Source organism: Pongo abelii, chromosome 2 (assembly GCF_028885655.2).
Source record: "Pongo abelii isolate AG06213 chromosome 2, NHGRI_mPonAbe1-v2.0_pri, whole genome shotgun sequence".
NCBI lineage: Eukaryota > Metazoa > Chordata > Mammalia > Primates > Hominidae > Pongo > Pongo abelii.
In genome coordinates, this window is record NC_085928.1 from 145,757,709 (window position 1) to 145,776,855 (window position 19,147).

Genomic DNA, 19,147 nt, shown 5'->3' on the forward strand with positions numbered 1-19,147 from the left:
AGAATAGCTACTTTGGGAGGCCGAGGCGGGCGGATCACTAGGTCAGGAGATCGAGACCATCCTGGCTAACACGGTGAAACCCCATCTCTACTAAAAATACAAAAAATTAGCCGGGCGTGGTGGCGGGTGCCTGTAGTCCCAGCTACTCGTGAGGCTGAGGCAGGAGAATGGCGTGAACCCGGGAGGCGGAGTTTGCAGTGAGCCGAGATCGCGTCACTGCACTCCAGTCTGGGTGACAGAGCGAGACTCTGTCTCAAAAAAAAAAAAAAAAGAATAGCTAATTCTGCTTGCTTTTGGTTCCCATTTGAATGGGATATCTCTTTCCCCCCCTTTACCTTGAGGTTGTATGAATCCTTATGTGTTAGATGACTCTCTTGAAGACAGCAGATATTTGGTTTGTGATTTTTTAAAAATCCATTCTGCCATTCTGTATCTTTAAGTGGAGCATTTAGGCCATTTACGTTCAACATTAATATTGAGATGTGAGATACTGTTCTGTTTATCATTTTAGTTGTTACCGACTTTGTTTTTTTTTTTTTTCATTGTGTTATTGTTTTATAGGCCTTGTGGGTTTTATCTTTCAAGAGGTTTTATTTTGGTGCATATTGAGCTTTTGTTTCAAGATGTAGAACTCTTCTTCTGAAGAGTAATGATGGTTTGGTAGTGGCAAATTCCCTCAGCATTTGTTTATCTGAAAATGACTTTATCTCTCCTTCATTTAGGAAACTTAGTTTTGCTGGATGCAGAATTCTTGGGTGACAGTTATTCTGTTTAAGGAGGCTAAAGATAGAACCCCAATCCCTTCTAGCTTGTAAGGTTTCTGCTGAGAAATCTGCTGTTAGTCTGATAGGTTTTCCTTTATAGGTTACCTGATGCTTTTGTCTCATAGCTCTTAGGATTCTTTCCTTCATGTTGACTTTAGATAGCCCGATGACTATGTGCCTTGTTGATAATCTTTTTGCAATGAATTTCCCAGGAGTTCTTTGAGCTTCTTGCATTTGGATATTGAAATTTCAGGCAAGGCCAGGGAAGTTTTCTTCAATGATTCTCTCAAATAAGTTTTCTAAACTTTTAGCCTTCCCTTCTCCCTCAGGACCACCAAGTATTTTTAGGTTTGGTTGTTTTACATAATCCCATATTTCTTGGAAGCTTTGTTCATTTCTTTCTTTTTTTTTTTTTCTTTCTTGAGATAGGGTCTTACTCTGTTGCCCAGGCTGTAGTACAGTGTTGTGACCTTTGTCTCCTGGGCTCAAGCAATCCTCCCACCTCTGCCTCCTGAGTAGCTGGGACTACAGGCACATGCCACCACTCCTGGCTAATTTTTATGTTTTTTTGTAGAGATGGAAATTTGCTATGTTGCTCAGGCTGGTCTCAAAGTCTGGGCTCAAGCAGTCCACCTGCCTTGGCCTCCCAAAGTGCTAGGATTATAGGCATGAGACACTGAGCCCAGCCTATTTATTTCTTTTGATTCTTTTTTCTTTATTTTTGTCTGATTGGGTTAATTTGAAAGCCTTGTCTTGGAGCTCTGAAATTCATTCTTTTACTTGTTCTGGTCTATTGTTGAAACTTTCCATTGCATTTTGTATTTTCCTAAGTGTGTTTCATTTCCAGAAATTCTGATTGTTTTTTCTTTATGATATCTATGTAGAAAATTTTTCCTTCATATTCTGAATTGTTTTTTAAGTTTTTTTTTATGTTGTTTTTCACCTTTCTATGGTGTCTCCTTGAGTAGCTTAATAATCAACCTACTGAATTATTTATCTGATTATTTCAAAGATTTAGTTTTAGTTTGGATCCATTGCTGGGGAGCTAGTGTGATCTTTTGGGGGTATGATAGAACCCTGTTTTGTCTTCTACCAAAATTACTTTTCTGATTCCTTCTTGTTTGTGTAGAGTATTTCTTCTAATTGTTCTTGAATTTATTTTTGATTTGGCTGTGGTTTTTTTAAGTTTCTTTTTCCTCTCCACTAAGGATGTGACTTTAGTGTTTATAGTTGATTATAGCCTAATGTGATTCTTAATACTTTTAGGGTGAAGACTGTATGAGTTCCTTGGCTATAGAGAGTCTTTGTATGATGGCTTCTTTAGATGCTGGTTGTATTTATTTATTTATTTATTTATTTTTGTTGAGGTGGAGTCTCGCTCTGTCACTGAGGCTGGGGTGCAGTGGCACAATCTTGGCCCACTGCAACCTCCACTTCCTGGGTTGAAGCGATTCTCCTGCCTCAGCTTCCCTAGTAGCTGGGACTACAGGTGTGCACCACTAAACCTGGCTAATTTTTGTATTTTTAGTAGAGATGGGGTTTCACCATGTTGGCCAGGCTGGTCACAAACTCCTGACCTCAGGTGATCCACCTGCCTTGGCCTCCCAAAGTGTTGGGATTACAGGCGTGAGCCACTGCGCCTGGCCTGTATTTAATACATATGTACTTGATGTGTGGGCAAGTTCACTGTCTCCTATGGGGTTGAGATGGAAAGGTCTCTTGAAGCTTATCTCATTCCCCTGTGGTGTGCACTTTTTTATTTATTTAATTTTTCCCCTGTATTTTATTTACTAAGTTGATGGTTAAGGCTTCAGGCCAGTAGGGGAGCTGTCCCTGGGTAGGAACCAGTTGTGGCTAAAGCAAATGGGTAAATGCAATACTCAGTAAGGCAGAGGTTCCACCCTTGATGAAAGTGGCTGGGAGAACTCTCAATTAGATGTACTGAGGTCTTATCAAGGGGAAGGGTGGGAGCCACCTCAGCTCCTGTGCCAGGCCAGTAGGAAAGCTATTCACCTCCCAGACTCGCTCTTGCCCTAGTGTTCCAGCTATTCGGATCAGACAGGCACCTCTTTTCATCTGTAGGACTGTTGTTGTTCCACATAGAGAGGAATTTGTGACTCTACCTCTCTTGCAAGCCTGAGCTTGGGCCAGGGCGGGGGTGGGGGTTGGGGGATTCCTCCTGTGGAGATGCAGTCACTCTGAAGTGTTCCAGGAAGGCTGTCTATAGGTGCACCTATGCCAAGCTCCTGTGGAGAAGCCCCAACTGTGTCTGTGTAGTGGTGGACAAGGTGGGAGAGAAGATACCTTCTCCAAGACCCATCATGAGCAGCAAAGCTGCCTGATTGTTGGGGTAGAGCTGCAGACTTTCCCTTCTGATCCCAGCACTGCAATTGTGTCTCTGCTGAAAGGAACTTCCCATCAGTGGAAAGATTTGGAACTCAAGGCCTGCCATCTGAATTTTTTTGTCCCACGGGGTATTCCCTTGGTGTGGTGGTCTCCTCCTTCCCTTAGGAGTAGGAATTCCTGAGAGCCAGGATACATTGATTGCTATTGTTCTTCTGGGTCTAGCCACCCAGTGGGGCTGCCCAACTCCAGGCTGGTGCTGGGGAATGTCTGCAAGGGATCCGGTAATGGGACCTGTCCTCAAATCTCCCAGCAAGGGATATACCAACACTAGCGCTGATGGGAGTGTCAGGTGAGTGAGGTAGACTCTTTGAGGTTCCTTGGTTACAGAAAGCCTTAGTGTGCTGGCTTTCTCAAATGCTGGTTATAATAGTAGTGAACTGGTCACGTGGACAGATGCCGGACTTCCTGGTTAGCCAGGGTTTTGCAGGCGATGGTGATAGCTTAGGTCATGCACTGGTTTTCTCCTTTCTGTTCACAGTGTTATTCTACCTAGAGATGCTGTAGTGGACTGTGTTGGTTGGCATCCAGCCAGGAGGTAGCGTTTGCAAATGGGCACCAGCTGCAGTAGTAGCAGTGGGATTCGAGCTTGTCCTGTGTTGCCCAGGGGAGGTATTCTGGTTTCTCAGGTGACAATGGGGGCCATAAAGCTGCCAAAAGTTTGTGTCCTTTGTATTAAGTAACCAGGGTGGGTGAAGGGGTACAGCCAGGTGGAGGCTGGGTCAGGTGGGTCTACACTCTGTCTCTCCATGTGTGGGGAAAGCCATGGCTCCTATGAGGGTTGGGGGGGTGGTTTTCAGGTCATTAGGGTAATGTTCCAGAGAGGAATATAACCGCCTCTACTGCACAGAAGAGATTGCACAGGGTGTGGGGAGTAACAGGTGGCACTAAGCCTCACCCAGATCCCACACGGTCGGAAAGGCAGATCTCACTCCCTGTGTGCTCTGCTAGCTGCACCGGGCTAAGTTCCAGGGAGCCTAGGCTCAGAACTGAAACCTGCCCCAGGCCATAAGCCTTCCCTGTGGGAAAGCAGCTGTGGCTTTCAGGCCATGCTCCTCCCAGGCCACCTGCAGGGCCAGGCACCTGGCTCCTGCACTTGTGGCTGCAGTGTACTTCCCCCTGCCCCTGGGAGATATGGGTTCTGGACAAAGGAGTTCATCCTCACTCAGTGTTATATCTTGAAATTGGGAGATTCTTTCAACCTGCGACCACTACCTGAGCTTGTTGGCTGACTTCCCCAAGGTCCCCTGTGAGGTACAATAAAGAATGGCTTACCTTGGTCTGCACTGGAGACTGGGAATGCCTGCAAAGCACTTCCCGCCACTGTTTCTACTTTTATATTTCTTACCGCTCCCTAAGTCAGTCCCAGCCCTGGGTAAGGTTAAGGCCTTCCCCCGTGGCCTGGATTTTCAGGTTCCCCAGTGGGAGCCTGAAAGCAGCCTCTCTCTATCTCACACTCTGGAGACTTACAGTTTTTCCCTTGTCTTATGGTGTAGGCTGCAGACTGCCACTTCTTTAAAAGGTCTGTGGATTCTTTCAGTTTTCCTGTTAAGTTCCTGCGTGGCTTCTTGGAAAAAGGGTCACCATGTGAGTCTCAGTACACTACTCTGTTCTTCCAAGTGGGAGAGGCATGCTAACACTGCCTCTTATCTGCCATCTTGGTGAGGGTGGAAAAACCAAAACCTCTCAAAGTATTTTCTAACTTCTCTTGTAGATTCTTCTTTTGCCTATTGCTTATTTAGAAGTGTTTTGATTAATTTTTACATGTTTGTGAATTTTTCAGTTTTCATATTGTTATTGAATTATAGTTTTATTCCATTGTGATCAGAAAAGATGTTTTTTATGATTTCAGTCATTTTAAATTTAAGATTTGTCTTGTGGATTAATGTATGGTCTCTCCTGGAGAATGTTGCATATGCACTTGACAAGAATATATACTCTGTTGTTGGGTGGAGTGTTCTCTATAGGTCTTTTATATGTATTAGTTTATAGTGTTGTTCAAGTGTACTGTTAACTTACCGATCTTCTGTCTGGTTGTTCTGTCTATTATTAGAAGTGAGGTGTTAAGTCTGCAACTATTATTGTGCACCTATTTCTCCCTATAATTCTGTTAACTTTTGCTTTGTGTATTTTGGGGCTCCTGTTGCTTCGTAGATTTTGGGGCTCTGTTAGGTGTGCATATTTTTATAACTGGTATATTTTCTAGATGTAGTGAACCTTTTATCAATATGTAGTATCTTTGTCTCTAGTAAGTTTTTGATTTAAAGTCTCTTCAGTCTGATAGTAATATAGCCACCTAGGGTCTATTTTGGTTACCCTTTGCATGGAATATTTTTTTCCATCCTTTAGTTTACCTCTTCATGTCTTTGTATCTAAAGTGAAGCTCCTGTAAATAGCATACAGATAGATTCTGGTTTTTAAATCCAATCTGTCAATCCCTGTCTTTTAATAGAAGAGTTTAATCCATTTATACTTAGCGTTATTGCTGAAAAAGAAGGATTTACTTCTGCCATTTAGTTATTTCTGTATGTGTTTTGGTTTTTTATGCCTCAGTTCCTCCATTATGGCCTTGGGGTGGTGATATTTAGTTGAGTTGTTTGCCTTTTTGATTCACTTCTTTCATTTTAATCATATTTTAAAGTTTGTTTTCTTAGTGGTTACCTTGGGGATTATAATTAATATCTTGAACTAGTTGGAAGAATACCAGGTTAGCTTTAGTAGTACATAGACATACTGCTTCTGTAACTCTCCATCCTTCCTTTTTTATGTTGTTATTGTCATAGATTATATCTTTATACATGGTATACTCATTCACAGCAGATTTATGATTGTTTCATGCATTTGCCTTTTATTTTTTATTTGTTTTTGTAAATTTTATTTTTTGTGCAGACTCCTCTGCTGGGGCTGCAACTGCTGACAGGAGCTGCACATTTGCCTTTTAAATCACATAGGAAAAAGACATTACAAACCAAAGTACAGCACTACTTTTATATTTACTTAGGAAGTTACATTTATTAGTGTTCTTTATTTTTTCTCATGACCTCATGTTACTGTCTCATATCCTTTTATTTCAGACTAAAGGACTCCCTGTAGAATTTCTTGTATGGCGTGTCTATTGCGAATGAATGCTCTCAGCTTTTGTTGACTTGGAAATGTCTTAATTTTCCCTTCTCTCTTGAAGGATAGTTTTGCTGGATATAAAGTTATTGGTTGACCAGTTATTTTGTTTCAATACTTCTTTTTTTCTTTTTGAGACAGAGTTTTGCTCTGTTGCCCAGGATGGAGTGCAGTGGTGCGATCTTGGCGCACAGCAACTCTGTCTGCCAGGCTCAAATGATTCTCCCTCCTCAGCCTCCTGAGTAGCTGGGGCCATAGGCACACACCACCATGCCTAGCTAATTTTTGTGTATTTTGTAAAGGCAGGTTTCACCATGTTGCCCAGGTGGGTCTCAAACTCCTGGACTCAAGCAGTTCACCTGCCTTGGCCTCCCAAAGAGCTGCGATTACAGGCATGAGCCATGGTGCCCAGCCTTCTTTCAATACTTTATTTTGTTTTTATTTTTATTTTAGACACAGGGTCTTGCTGTGTCACGCAGAATAGAGTGCAATGGCATGATCATGGGTCATTGCAGCATTGACCTTGTAGGATCAAGCAGTCTTCCTACCTTGGCCTTCTGAGTAGCTAGTAGAACACCACTATGCCCGACCAACCAAAAAAACTTTTTGTAGAGATCAGGGCTCACTATATTGTCCAGGCTGGTCTCAAACTCTTGGCCTCAAGTGGTCCTCCTGCCTCATTCTCCCAAAGTGCTGGGATTACAGATGTGAGCCAGTACACCTGACTTTTCAGTACTTTAAATATGTCCCACTGCCTTCCGGCCTCCATGGTTAATCTTACTGAGGATCAGTTGCATGGGATCAGTTGCTTCTACCTTGCTGCTTTCAAGTTTCTCTTATTGTGTTTTGACAGTTTGACTATAACGTGTCTCCGTGTAGATCTCTTCGAGTTCATACTGCTTGGAGTTTGTTGAGCTTCTTGGGTTTGTATATTTATGTCTTTCATCAAATGTGGGAAGTTTCAGTCATTATTTCTTCAAATCTTTTCTCTGACCGTTTCTTTGTGTTCTTCTGGGATTCCTATAATGTGTATATTGGTATGTTTGGTTTCCCACAGGTCCCTCAGGCTCTATTAATTTCTCTTTTTCTTTTTTCTGGTTCCTTATACTGGATAATTTTAATTGTTTTGCATTCCGGTTCCCTGATCCTTTTTTCTGCTTGCTTAAGTCTGCTGTTGAACCCCTGAAATGAATTTTTCATTTCAGTTATTGTCAACTCCAGGCTTTCTGCTTGGTTCCTTTTTTATAATTTCTGTCTCTTTGTGGTGTTCTCATTTTGTTCAGACATTGATTTCCTGGTTTCCTGTAGTTTTTTCCCACCACAGCTTTCTTTAGCTCATTGAACATATTTAAGACAGTTCATGTGCCATCTTTGACTATTAAGTCCAATATCTGGGTTTCTTCAGAGATGATTTTTGTTAAATTATTTTTTCTTGTGAATGGGCCATACTTGCTTATTTCTTTGTATGATTTGTAATTTTTTGTTGAGGATGGGAAATTCTGAATATTATGTTTGGAAGTTTGGAAGTCTAGTTCTCCCACTCTTCAGGAATAGCCAATTTTTGCTTGTCAACTGCTGGATCCATCTGTTTGAATTTTTCCAAGCTGTTTTTGCAAAGAGTATGTTCCTTTTTTAATATGGCGATTGAAATTTTAGTGCTCTTGTCCCTGTGTTTAACCAGCAATCTGACAATAATTTCCTTAAATGTCTGTCTCCCAGAAGGGTGGAGGGGTGTGGAACAAACTACCTTTTTAAATCCCTTGTGGCTGGGAAGCTGCTTGAGCCAATCAGGGTTGAAACAATGCCAGCCTCTATGCTTAGCCCCTCAGCCGTCAAAAGCAGTGGTCAGCAATCAGAACATACAACCTTGAGTTTTCAAGGCTGAAAAACCAAGATGCAAAGGTTTTAATTTCCCAATCTGGCACCAGCTAGCTACACTAGGAACATCCTCATGGCTACCTGCCATGGGCTGTTGGCTGCGGGATTATAGCAGCCATGTTATTAATAAATGTGAAGTTTACTGAAATTTACTTGCTGTTTTATCAAACTCTCCTCTGGGCCCTGAAGTGTTTGACTAGACTCCAGAGTTCAAAAGTAGTTGCTTTAGACAACTGAATGGTTGTTTCGATCTCAGATTCTTGGAGCTTCCTATTCTCTCTTCCGTGATGTCACTCAGTTTTTTTATGGTAAGCATATATTTTTAGTGTACTATTTTAATTTCTAGTGTTTTTTAGCTGTATTTTTTGAGTTATTTTTAGTAGTTGCTCTAAGGGTTACTATATGTATCTTAATTTATCACAATCTGCTTCAAATGAATACTGACTTAATTCTGGTAAAACATGGAACTTTGCTCCAATGTAGCTCCATTTTCGCCCCCTTCATTTGTGCTTTTATTGTTATGTAATACTCAAAACAGTGTTAGTTATTGCTTTATACAGTCTTGTCTTTCAAAGTATTAAGAAAAGAGAACTATACTTATGCAGTATTTATAATCACATATTTATCATTTTCAGCACTCTTAGTTGGTTCTTGTGGATTTGAATTATAGTCTGGTGTTATTTTCTTTCATCCAGTAGGACATTTTGAACTGGTATGGGCAATGGTGGCAGCCTTGGTTAAGAATGCCACAGGCTTTCACTGTTCTTATCTCAACTTTAGTAGTTTTTCATGAATAAACACTTCTCAATTTGTTACATTTGGCTCATTTTTAGAACCCCAAAATACTCGTTTTTGACAATGCTTTCCAGTTGTTTTTGGGGAGAGAATTTTCTGAACTCTTCACTCTGCCACAGCTGGAAGTCTCCCCAACTACCTTGATATCTTTGCAGAAAGTATAGATTACATTTTGCATTGTCCTTAGCTGTGTATAGATTGGGCTTAGAGCCAAGGCAGGCTGAAAAGCGAACCTACTTTTCCTAAGCTGATGGGACTTAGGAGAAGGAAAGAGGTTGAAAGTAGGGCAAAGAATAATTGGGCCTTTATCATCTTGCCTGGGTCTTTGAGTCCCCACATTCTATCTTTCCTGAGGCTTAGTCCTTCACAACACAATGTCCTTATGGAGGCTTTCTGGCTCCTTCTACCTCCTTCTCTCCTGCATTCCTTGTCTGGGGATGGGCAGAGTAGACATTGGGTACTCAGTGTCAAGAAGCACCTGCCTTGTACCCTTGCCTAGTGACTACTGCGTGCCTTCTGTGGAGGGTGTGGATGGACTCAAAATAGAGGTCAGGGTGCCAAGATAAGTGTTGGCTCTGCAAACTCTGCATGAGGTTTTCATTCTTCTTTCAGGCAGCTTTAAACAGACGGGGGGCTTTGTGTTTGGAGCTGTGGTGAGGATGGTGGGATACACTCTGTACCTCATGCCCTTAGTGAAGGTTTTAGGGAACTGTTGCCTAGGAGGGGAGGGGAGGGGAGAGAAAATATTTGCCTCAGAAAGTAATATGCTGACCATCCTACCAGTTGCGGGGAGAAAATGCACATATAATTCTTAAAGAACTTTACTGATTAGGTCTGTTGCCTCCTGTATAGAATTTCTGTGGGAAAAAAGCCAAATGTTATCTTATTGTTGTCTTTATCTTTCTGCAGATAATGCCTCAAACATCTTTGTAACCAGATGCTTTCGCTTTTCTGTTTTGGCAGAGGAATGTTATGGCATCCGGAGTCATCCCTCAGATTTCTCTGATCATGGGCCCATGTGCTGGTGGGGCCGTCTACTCCCCCGCCCTAACGGACTTCACGTTCATGGTAAAGGTAAGAAAGAAGGGTCTGTTTTTGCTGCCCTTTGAGATTTGTGCAGTTCCTTACCTGCAATAAAAATAATTCCTGACCCAGATCTAGGTTGTTACCTGCATTCTTATTGGCTTTCAGCATAGTGATGATAAGGTGTTAGTGGAGAGAGGGTTTTGGCATGAAATCTGTAGCTTGTGGGGGTTCAGTGGCAGGGAGTGTTTATGTACTTCATTGGTGGGTGATTTTACTTGTTGATCTGAATTGCAAATGATTTTCAGGTAATCAAAGAATCCTGTCCTCTGACCAGATAGATGACTGTTTACTGAGTCCTATTCAAGAAGTTTCTCATGGAAGGCTTTTCTGTAATCTGTTTATTGGGAAGTTGTTTCTGATGTTTCACCTTTATTTCTTCAGCTCCTTGCCATTTTATTACATTGTGTCCATAATGGTAAAGGATAAATCTGATCTCACACTTCATTTTCAGAGGTACCTATCTTTATTACATGACTTTAATGGACTTATATTTTAAAAATATTTTTAAATGAAGTCTATTTGAACTTATACATGAGTAATTACCATTAATCTCAAACCTTGCTTTAAAAAAATCAGCCTTTTCTTCTTAAAATATTAATAAAAATGAACATTGGATGCCAAGACAGAATGGTTGGGGGGAAAAGTAGTGATAGCCATCCAACATGAGGAGAGGAGTTCTAGAGGGAGTATAAATGGGAAACCCTTTGTTCTGAAGGGAAGTTAGGCAGTAAGAATTCAAAAGTTTCACAAAGTGCTTACCACTTTGACCCAACTATTCTGTTCTTAGTGACATACCGAAAGCAGTGTAAGTGTAAGTGTTCAACAATAGGAGTGACTTTTATTAATCGAATTTAAGATGGGCCATGCACAGTGGCTCACACCTGTAATCCCAGCACTTGGGAGGCTGATGCAGGTGAATCACTTGAGCTCAGGAGTTTGAGACCAATGTAGTGAAACCCTATCTCTACAAAAAAATACAAAAATTAGCTGGGCATGGTGGTGCATACCTGTGGTCCCAGCTACTTGGGAGGCTGAGGTGGGAGGATCACTTGAGCCCAGAAGGTCGAGGCAGCAGTGAGCCAAGATCGTGCCACTGCACTCTAGCTCTGGGTGACAGAGGAAGACCCTGCCTCAAAAAAAAAAAAAAAAAAAAAAAATAAGAGGACCATTTCTCTTACTTGGTGGACAATGTGGAATTTTCTGAACTTTGCTTACTAAATCTATGTATACACACCTAGCTGGTGCTACCCCCATTCTCTTCTCGTTCCTGCCTGTTATGAAGGGGAGGTGTGGGATCAATTCCTCTGGCTAGAGCCATCCTTTCCTCCTGCTACACACATCCACGTTGCTAAATATAACTCTCCACCCCTCTTCAGGACCCTTATACTGTTCCTTTTCTCCTTTCTCTTTAGTATCTTCAGTCTGTCCGTTGGTACTGGATCCTCCCATCAAAACTTAATCACGCTCAGATCTTTCCTATCGTCAAAACAAAAACTGTCCTCTAGTTGGCATACTCCTGTAGCTCTTGCTCTGTTTCTCTCTTGCCATCCCATTCTTTAACGCATGTTAATTTAGCTTTGTCCCCTAGACCACTAAATCTTTTTTTTTTTTAAGGTCCTCAGTGACTTGCATCACTGTAAATGCAGTTTAACTCTCATCTTCCTCAGTCTTTCAACAGTATTCCCTTGGCTTCCATTATACCATACGCTGGCATTTCTTCTCACAACTCTGACCATACCTTCCTGGTTTCCACTGGCAATTTACATGATTCCATTCAGACTCTAGATGCCGGAGTTCATTTCAACTGCTTTCTCTTTTAATTCTGTGTTTTATTCTAAGCAATCTCATTTTCTGCTTACAAAACTTTAGTTAATAATTGCATATTAGTGAGACTTCCTCTCTTGTCCTTAGCAACATTATTAAGCTGTCACCATTCTACATCTTAAATATTCTGTGTATTTAATAAGAGTGCAGTGGAAAATACTAAGTCTTTTTTAAAGGACTACACAAGGTAATTATAAAGTTCTTATGGGAGGAAGAAACACCATGCAAGAATAAACATTCTATGAAAGTAGTGTAATGAGGAGTTAGCCCTACCAGGTGCCAGGATATAAAACTGCAATAACTAAAATAGTCTAAAGAACTTGTAAGTAAATGGACAGAAAGACCAAGGGACATTACAGAATTGATACATAGATTTACATCTATTTGGACATTATGATGAAAAGGATATTATTCTAAGCAGAGCCACTGATAATAACAATTTCTTATGTCAGAGATACCGGTGATTGCTGCATCACTAAATCCAGTTGACATTTCTCACCCTTTGTCTTACCTCTTGACAACATTTGCTCTAGCTGATCACTCCAGTCTCATGACTTTAAATACTGATCCGCATGCTGACAACTCTCAAATCTGTTTCTCCAGGATTATATGTTTAAGAGCCTACCAGAATTTCCATTTGGACTTTAATGGGTATCTCAAACTTAACAGGTTTTGATTTCTACCAAGCTCCTCCTGCATTGCTCTCCTACAGCCTTTGCCATTTTAAATGGCAAGTCTAGTCTTCCAGTGGCTCAGGTAAAAGCTTTGACACTGCCTTGACTCATCTTTTGCTATCACATTCCAAATTTAGTCAGAAGGTCCTGTTGGCTTTATTTTAGAATATAATCCACAATATAATCAAATTGCTTCTTAACACTACTACTTACTTCTTACTAACAAAACTGCTACCACTTTGATTCAAGCACATCATTTCCCACCTGATTATTACAGAATCCTCCTGACTGGTCTCCCTGCTTCTGAACCTGGGAGCTGAAGGTTGCAGTGAGCACTTTGGGAGGCTGAGGCGTGTGGATCACTTGAGGCTAGTAGTTTGAGACCAGCGTGGCCAACATAATGAAACCCTGTCTCTACTAAAAATACAAAAATTAGCCAAGCGTGGTGGTACGTGCTTGTAATACCGGCTACTCGGGAGACTGAGGCAGGAGAATCGCTTGAACCCAAGAGGCGGAGGTTGCAGTGAGCCAAGATCGTGCCACTCCACTTCAGCCTGGGTGGCAGAGCAAGACTCTGTCTCGGAAAAAAACAAAAACAAAAAAAAAACCCAGGTCAGGAAATAGCTCTTCAAGAGCCGTGTCATGGATCATTGTAGCCTCCATCCTGCATAGAATTCGTTATTAATAATAATTCTTTATTGTCTCAGCTTTTATGGTAATGTTTTTATTTGCTTTGCTTCATAGTTGAAAATAAAAATTACCTCCCTAAACAATGTGGATTAGTGTTTCCTGTTTTGACCTTTACGTTAAGTGAAACCACATAATATGCTTTCTTTTGTGCATGGCTTCTGGTTCATTATGTTTTTAAGATTTATCTATGTTCTTTGAAAATGTAGTTCATTCACTTTAATAGCTGTGTAGTGAGTGTGTGTGTGTGTTTTTTGTGTGTGTTTGGTGTTGTTTTTTTTTTTTTTTTTGAGAGTCTTGCTCTGTCACCCAGGCTGGAGTGCAGTGACATGGATCTCGCCTCACTGGAACCTTGGCCTCCTCGGTTTAAGTGATTCTCACACCTCAGCCTCCCAAGTAGCTGGGACTACAGGCGTGTGCCACCACATACCCGGCTAATTTTTTGTATTTTTGGTAGAGATGGATTTTGCTATGTTGGCCAGGGTGGTCTCCAACTCTTGGCCTCAAGTAATCCACTGGCCTCAGCCTCCTAAAGTGCTGGGAGTACAGGCATGAGCCACTGCGCCCAGCCATAGTAAATATTTCTTAACATATTCATTCATTCCACTGCAGATGGACATTTGAATTATTTCAAGATTTTTGCCATTGCAAATGATGCTGATATAAACATTTTTCTATATGTATCTTGGTGCGCACATTTTAGTTTCTGGTGCTGATGTAAACATTTCACATTAGAGGCAATCTTAGGTCATAGGATATATATGTCTTCAGCTTCTCTAGGTAATGCCCGTCTGTTTACTAAACGGGTTGCAGCCAGCAGTTTGAGAATTTCACTTGTTTCACATCCTTGCCAGCACTTATATTAACATAGTTTAATTGTGCCAGTTTGATGCTTGTGGTATAGTCTCTTATTGTGTTCTCAATTTGCATTGACTCAATTTGCATTAGTCCATGACTGATAAGGCTGAGTGCCTTTTCATGTGATTCCTGTTCTTCTAAATTAAGGTATGTTTATGACTCAGAATGTAGTCTACCTTGGTGAATGTTCCATGGGAGCTTGAGAAGAAAGTGTATTCTGTTGTTAGATGAAGTATGTCCATCATATCCTGTTTATTGGTATTGTTTTTCTTTTAATTTTAAAAATGATTTCTATTTATTTTACTTCTTAAAATGTTTTTTATTTTTTTTTTAATTATTTTGTGAGACGGAGTCTCCCCCTCTCACCCAGGCTGGAGTGCAGTGGCGTGACCTCGGCTCACTGCAACCTTCAGCTCCCAGGTTCAAGTGATCCCTCTGCCTCAGCCTCCTGTGTAGCTGGGACTACAGGCACACACTGCCATGCCTGCCTAATTTTTTTTTTTTTTTTTTGGTAGAGAACTGGTCTCACTGTGTGCTTAGACTGGTCTTGAACTCCTGGGCTCAAGCAATCGTCCTCCCTCCCAAAGTGCTGGGATTACAGGTATAAGCCACCGCACCTGGTCTTCTATAAAAATTTTTAGAGACAGGGTCTCACTCTGTTGCCCAGGCTGGAATGCAGTGGTATGATCATAGCTTACCACAGCCTCGACCTCCTGGGCTAAAGTGATCCTCCTGTGTAGCTGGGATTACAGGCACATGCCAACACACCTGGCTAATTTTTTATTTATTTCTTTTTTTGAGACAAGGTCTCGCTCTGTCGCCCTTGCTGAAGAGCAGTGGTGCGATCTCGGCTCACTGCATCCTTGACCTCCTGGAGTCAAGCAATCCTCTCACCTTAGCCTCCTGAGTAGCTGGGACTATAGGTGTGTGCCACCATGCCTGGCCAATTTTTTTATTTTTGTAGAGACAGGGTTTCACCATGTTGGCCAGGCTAATTTTTATTTATTTTAATTTTTGTAGAGACGGGGTCTTGCCATATTGTCATAGGCTGGTCTTAACCCCTGGCCTCAAGTAATCCTCTCACCTAGGGCCCTTGAGTTGCTGGGATTATAGGCATGAGCCACTGTGCCCAGCTGATTGGTGTTACTGAGTTCATCTGTGTCTTTACTGTTTCTGCCTGCTGGATCTGTCCACTTTTGATAGAGGAGTGTTGAGATCTTCAACTGTAATCATGGATTCATCTATTTCTCCTTCCAGTGCTATCAGTATTTGCCTCATGTTATTTTGATGCTCTGTTGTTAGGTGCATACATGTAAAGGAGTGCATACACATGAAGGACTGTTTGTCTCCTTAGAGAATTGACCCCTTTATCATTATGCAGAATTCCTCTGTATAATAACTGTCCTTGGTCTGAAGCCTTTTCTGTCTGAAATTAATATAGCTACTCCTGATTTCTTTTGATTAGTCTTAGCATGTAATATCTTTCTGCATTCATTTACTTTTAATCTTTGTGTCTATTTCAAGTGGGTTTTTTGTAGACATCCCTTATAGTTGTGTCTTGTTTCTTGATCTAGTCTGACAATCTGTCTTTTAATTGATACATTTAGACCATTGACATTCAGAGAGATTGTTGGTATAGTTGGATTAATATCTACCATATTTGTTACTGTTTTCTTTTTGTTGTATTTGTTCTTATTTTTGTCTTCCACTTTTCTGCCTTTTGTGATTTTAATTGAGCATTCTATATGATTCCATTTTTCTCCTTTATTAACATGTCATACTTTTTTTTTAACCTTCTTTAGTGGTTGCCTTAGAGTTTGCAATATAATTTACAGCTATTTTAAGTTAATTTCAGCTAACACTTTTCTGCTTCCCAGGCTGTATGAGTACCTTATAATAGCAAAATCATTCTAATTCCTTCCTCCTATCCCTCATATCATATATATAAAATATGTGTACATAATTGCACTTGGTCTTAGCCAAAAGGTTGAAAAGCGATGTGCATATAATTCAATTGTACATAATTGAATGTGCACATAATTGAATTTTTGCTATTATTACTTTGAATCAAGTTTTCATTTTACCTTCATTTATTCCTTCTTGAATGCTCTTTCTTTCTTTATGTAGATATAAGTTTCTGATCTTCATCATTTACCTTTTCTGTAAAGAATTTTGCTTAACATTTTTTGCAAGGCAGGTCTACTGGCAGGAGATTACCTCAAGTTTTGTTTGTTTGAGAAGGTCTGTATTTTTCCTTCACTTTGAAGAATAATTTTGCAGAGTACAGAATTCTAGGTTGGTAGGATCTTTCCCCTCAACACTTTAAATATTTCATTCCACTCTCTTCTTTCTTGCATGGTTTCTAAGAAAATTTGGATATAATTATTATTTTTGGTCCTCTATAGGCAAAATGTTTTTTTCTTGTGTCTGCCTTTAGGATATTTTCTTTATAATTGATTTTCTGTAGTTTGGAAATAATGTCCTAAGTGTAGTTTTTTTGTTTTGTTTTGTTTTTTGTTTTTTTAGAGATGGGGGTCTCCCTGTGTTTCCCAGGCTGGTTCAAACTCCTGGGCTCACATGGTCTTCCTGCCTCAGCCTCATGAGTGGCTGGGACAACAGGTGTGCACCACTACACCTAGCTTTCTCTGTGTAGTTTTTTTTTTTTTTTTTTTTTTTTTTTTTTTTTTTTTGGCATTCATCTTGCTTGATGGTCTCTGAGTTTATTGGATCTGTGGTTTGGTGTCTGACAATTTGGGGAACTTTTCCGTCATTATTGCTTCCTATATTCTGTTCTTTTTTTCTCTTTCTGCTGCTTCTGGAATTCTCATTATGTATATGTTACATCGTTTGTAATTTGTGCCAGTTTTTAGATATTCCAGTTTTGTTTTTTTTTGATCCAATTTTTTTCTCTTTGCTTTTCAATTTGAGTGGTTTCTCTTGAGATATCCTCAAGCTCAGAGATTCTTTCCTCAAGCATGCCCAGTCTACCAAAAAACATCAAATGCATTCTTTATTTCTGTTGCAGTGTTTCCAATCCCTGGTATATTTTAGTTATTTTTTTAGAATTTCCATTTCTCTGCTTACATTGCTCATCTGTTCTTGCTTGCTGTCTACTCTATCCATGAGAGCCCTTACCATTTTGTTTATTTTTGTTTTTTGAGATGGAGTCTTGCTGTCTTGGCCAGGCTAGTGTTGAACGCCTGGGCTCAAGTGATCCTCCCACCTCAGCCTCCTAAGTACCTAAGACTACAGCCACATGCCATTACACCTGGCAAACATCTTAATTGTAGTTGTTTCAAATTTCTGGTCTGATAATTCCAACATTTCTGCTACATCTGATTCCAGTTCTGATGCTTATTCTCTCTTCAAACTTTGTTTTTTGTCTTTTAATATGTCTTATGACTTATTCCTGATAGCTGGACATGATATACTAGGTAAAAGGAACTACTGTAAATAGGCCCTTAGTAACGATAAGGAGCTGGGGAAGAGGAAGTGTTCTGTAGTCTTATGAGTAGGTGTCAGTGTTTTAGTGAGCCTGTGCCTCTGAACTATGAATGTCATGTGTCTCAGTCTATTGTACTTTTTTGGTGGGACGGTGGCTAGAGCAGGTTGGGGCTGGCCATTTCCCTTCTTCCACATGGAAAGCAAGAGCTGGCTTGAGTCTGGTATTTTTCTTCCCTCGGGTCAGCAGTTTCTGATAAAACTTAAGCAGGTTAGGCTCTTGTTATATAGTTTTGCCTGAGAACAGACCCTGTTAAGAATGATGCTCTGGTGCGTTTCAGAAGGGTCTCTTTTTTTTCCCCCATGCATGTCAGAAGCATGAGGGAGTTTTTCTCTGATTATCACTGTGAGAACCTTGTTGAGTTCCTAGAGGTAAAACTCACAAAAGTGTGGGAGCCCCAATGACTGGCCGGCCCCCAGGAGTCTTTATCTCTCCAACTTGTCCATGCTGGGCCTCCAGCAATTTGTCAGTTATAGTTCTGGTTTTCCTACATCAGCCCTGGCTCTGGGGGAGATTTGTGCTTGTGGGTTTCTGCCCTGCAAGGCTCAATTTTCTGCATTTGCTAGTTGGTCTCCAGTTTTGGGGTGCTTTGTTCTGCGACCTCACCTCTTTGATGGACCTAAGAAAAGCTGTTGGTTTTTCCCCCGCAACTTGTTCAGCTTTTTATTTGTTAGGAAGGAGTATCAACTTTCAGCTTCTTATGTGCTGGACTGGAAACCTGAAATTTTGTGTCTCTAGTTTTTTTTTTTTTAACAGTTTCAAACGAGGCTGCTATAAACGTTTGTTTAGAAGTCTGTGTGAAGTGGGGAAGACCTTTGTAGCTAGACCTTTCTAGCAAGATTTCAAACCAAGAAGCCATAAAAGACTGATATAATGCGTATGATAAACTAAGGACTAATTTCCTTAGTATATAAAAAAGCCAGTGATATATTAAAAATGGGCAAAGAACATGAATAGTGAGTTCAGAGAGCACTGTAGTAATCATTTATTGCAGAATTGCTTATTATACTAAAGTTTTGGAAACAACCTTCATGACCATCAATTGGTGAAAGTTATGATACAAATCCTACTATACTGATATGGAATAGAATGATCTTCAAGCTAGAAAAACAAATTTGAGAACAGTGTGTATTGAACACTATGTTAGAATGTGTTGGGAAGAAAATGTTTGCATTAGAAACTGTTTGTGTTAGATAATGTTTGTGTTAGAAGATAAGAGGGCAAAGAGGGCAAATATATATATTTATATATATGTATATATTTATATGTATATATTTATATTTATATATTTATATATATTTATATTTATATATTATATATTTTTGTATATTTATATTTAGAGATTTTTTATATTTATATTTATATGTATTTATATTTATATATTTATATATTTATTTATATATTTAGATATATTTATATATTTATATTTATTTATTTATATATATTTATATATTGATATATTTAGATGTATTTATATATTTATATATATTTATATATATTGATATATTTATATATATTTACATATTATATACATTTACATATATATTTACATATATTTA

The 19,147-nt window shown here is 39.9% G+C and overlaps 1 protein-coding gene across 4 annotated transcripts in view; it reads left to right on the top strand.

Moving 5' to 3' along the window:
* PCCB (propionyl-CoA carboxylase subunit beta) overlaps positions 1–19,147 on the top strand; it is an 80,176-nt gene that overhangs the window by 23,592 nt on the left and 37,437 nt on the right. For all 4 annotated transcript variants that reach the window (XM_054550366.2, XM_054550367.2, XM_054550368.2 and 1 more), the window contains 1 exon segment: positions 9,921–10,031. In XM_054550366.2, the coding sequence (XP_054406341.2) occupies positions 9,921–10,031 (111 nt within the window).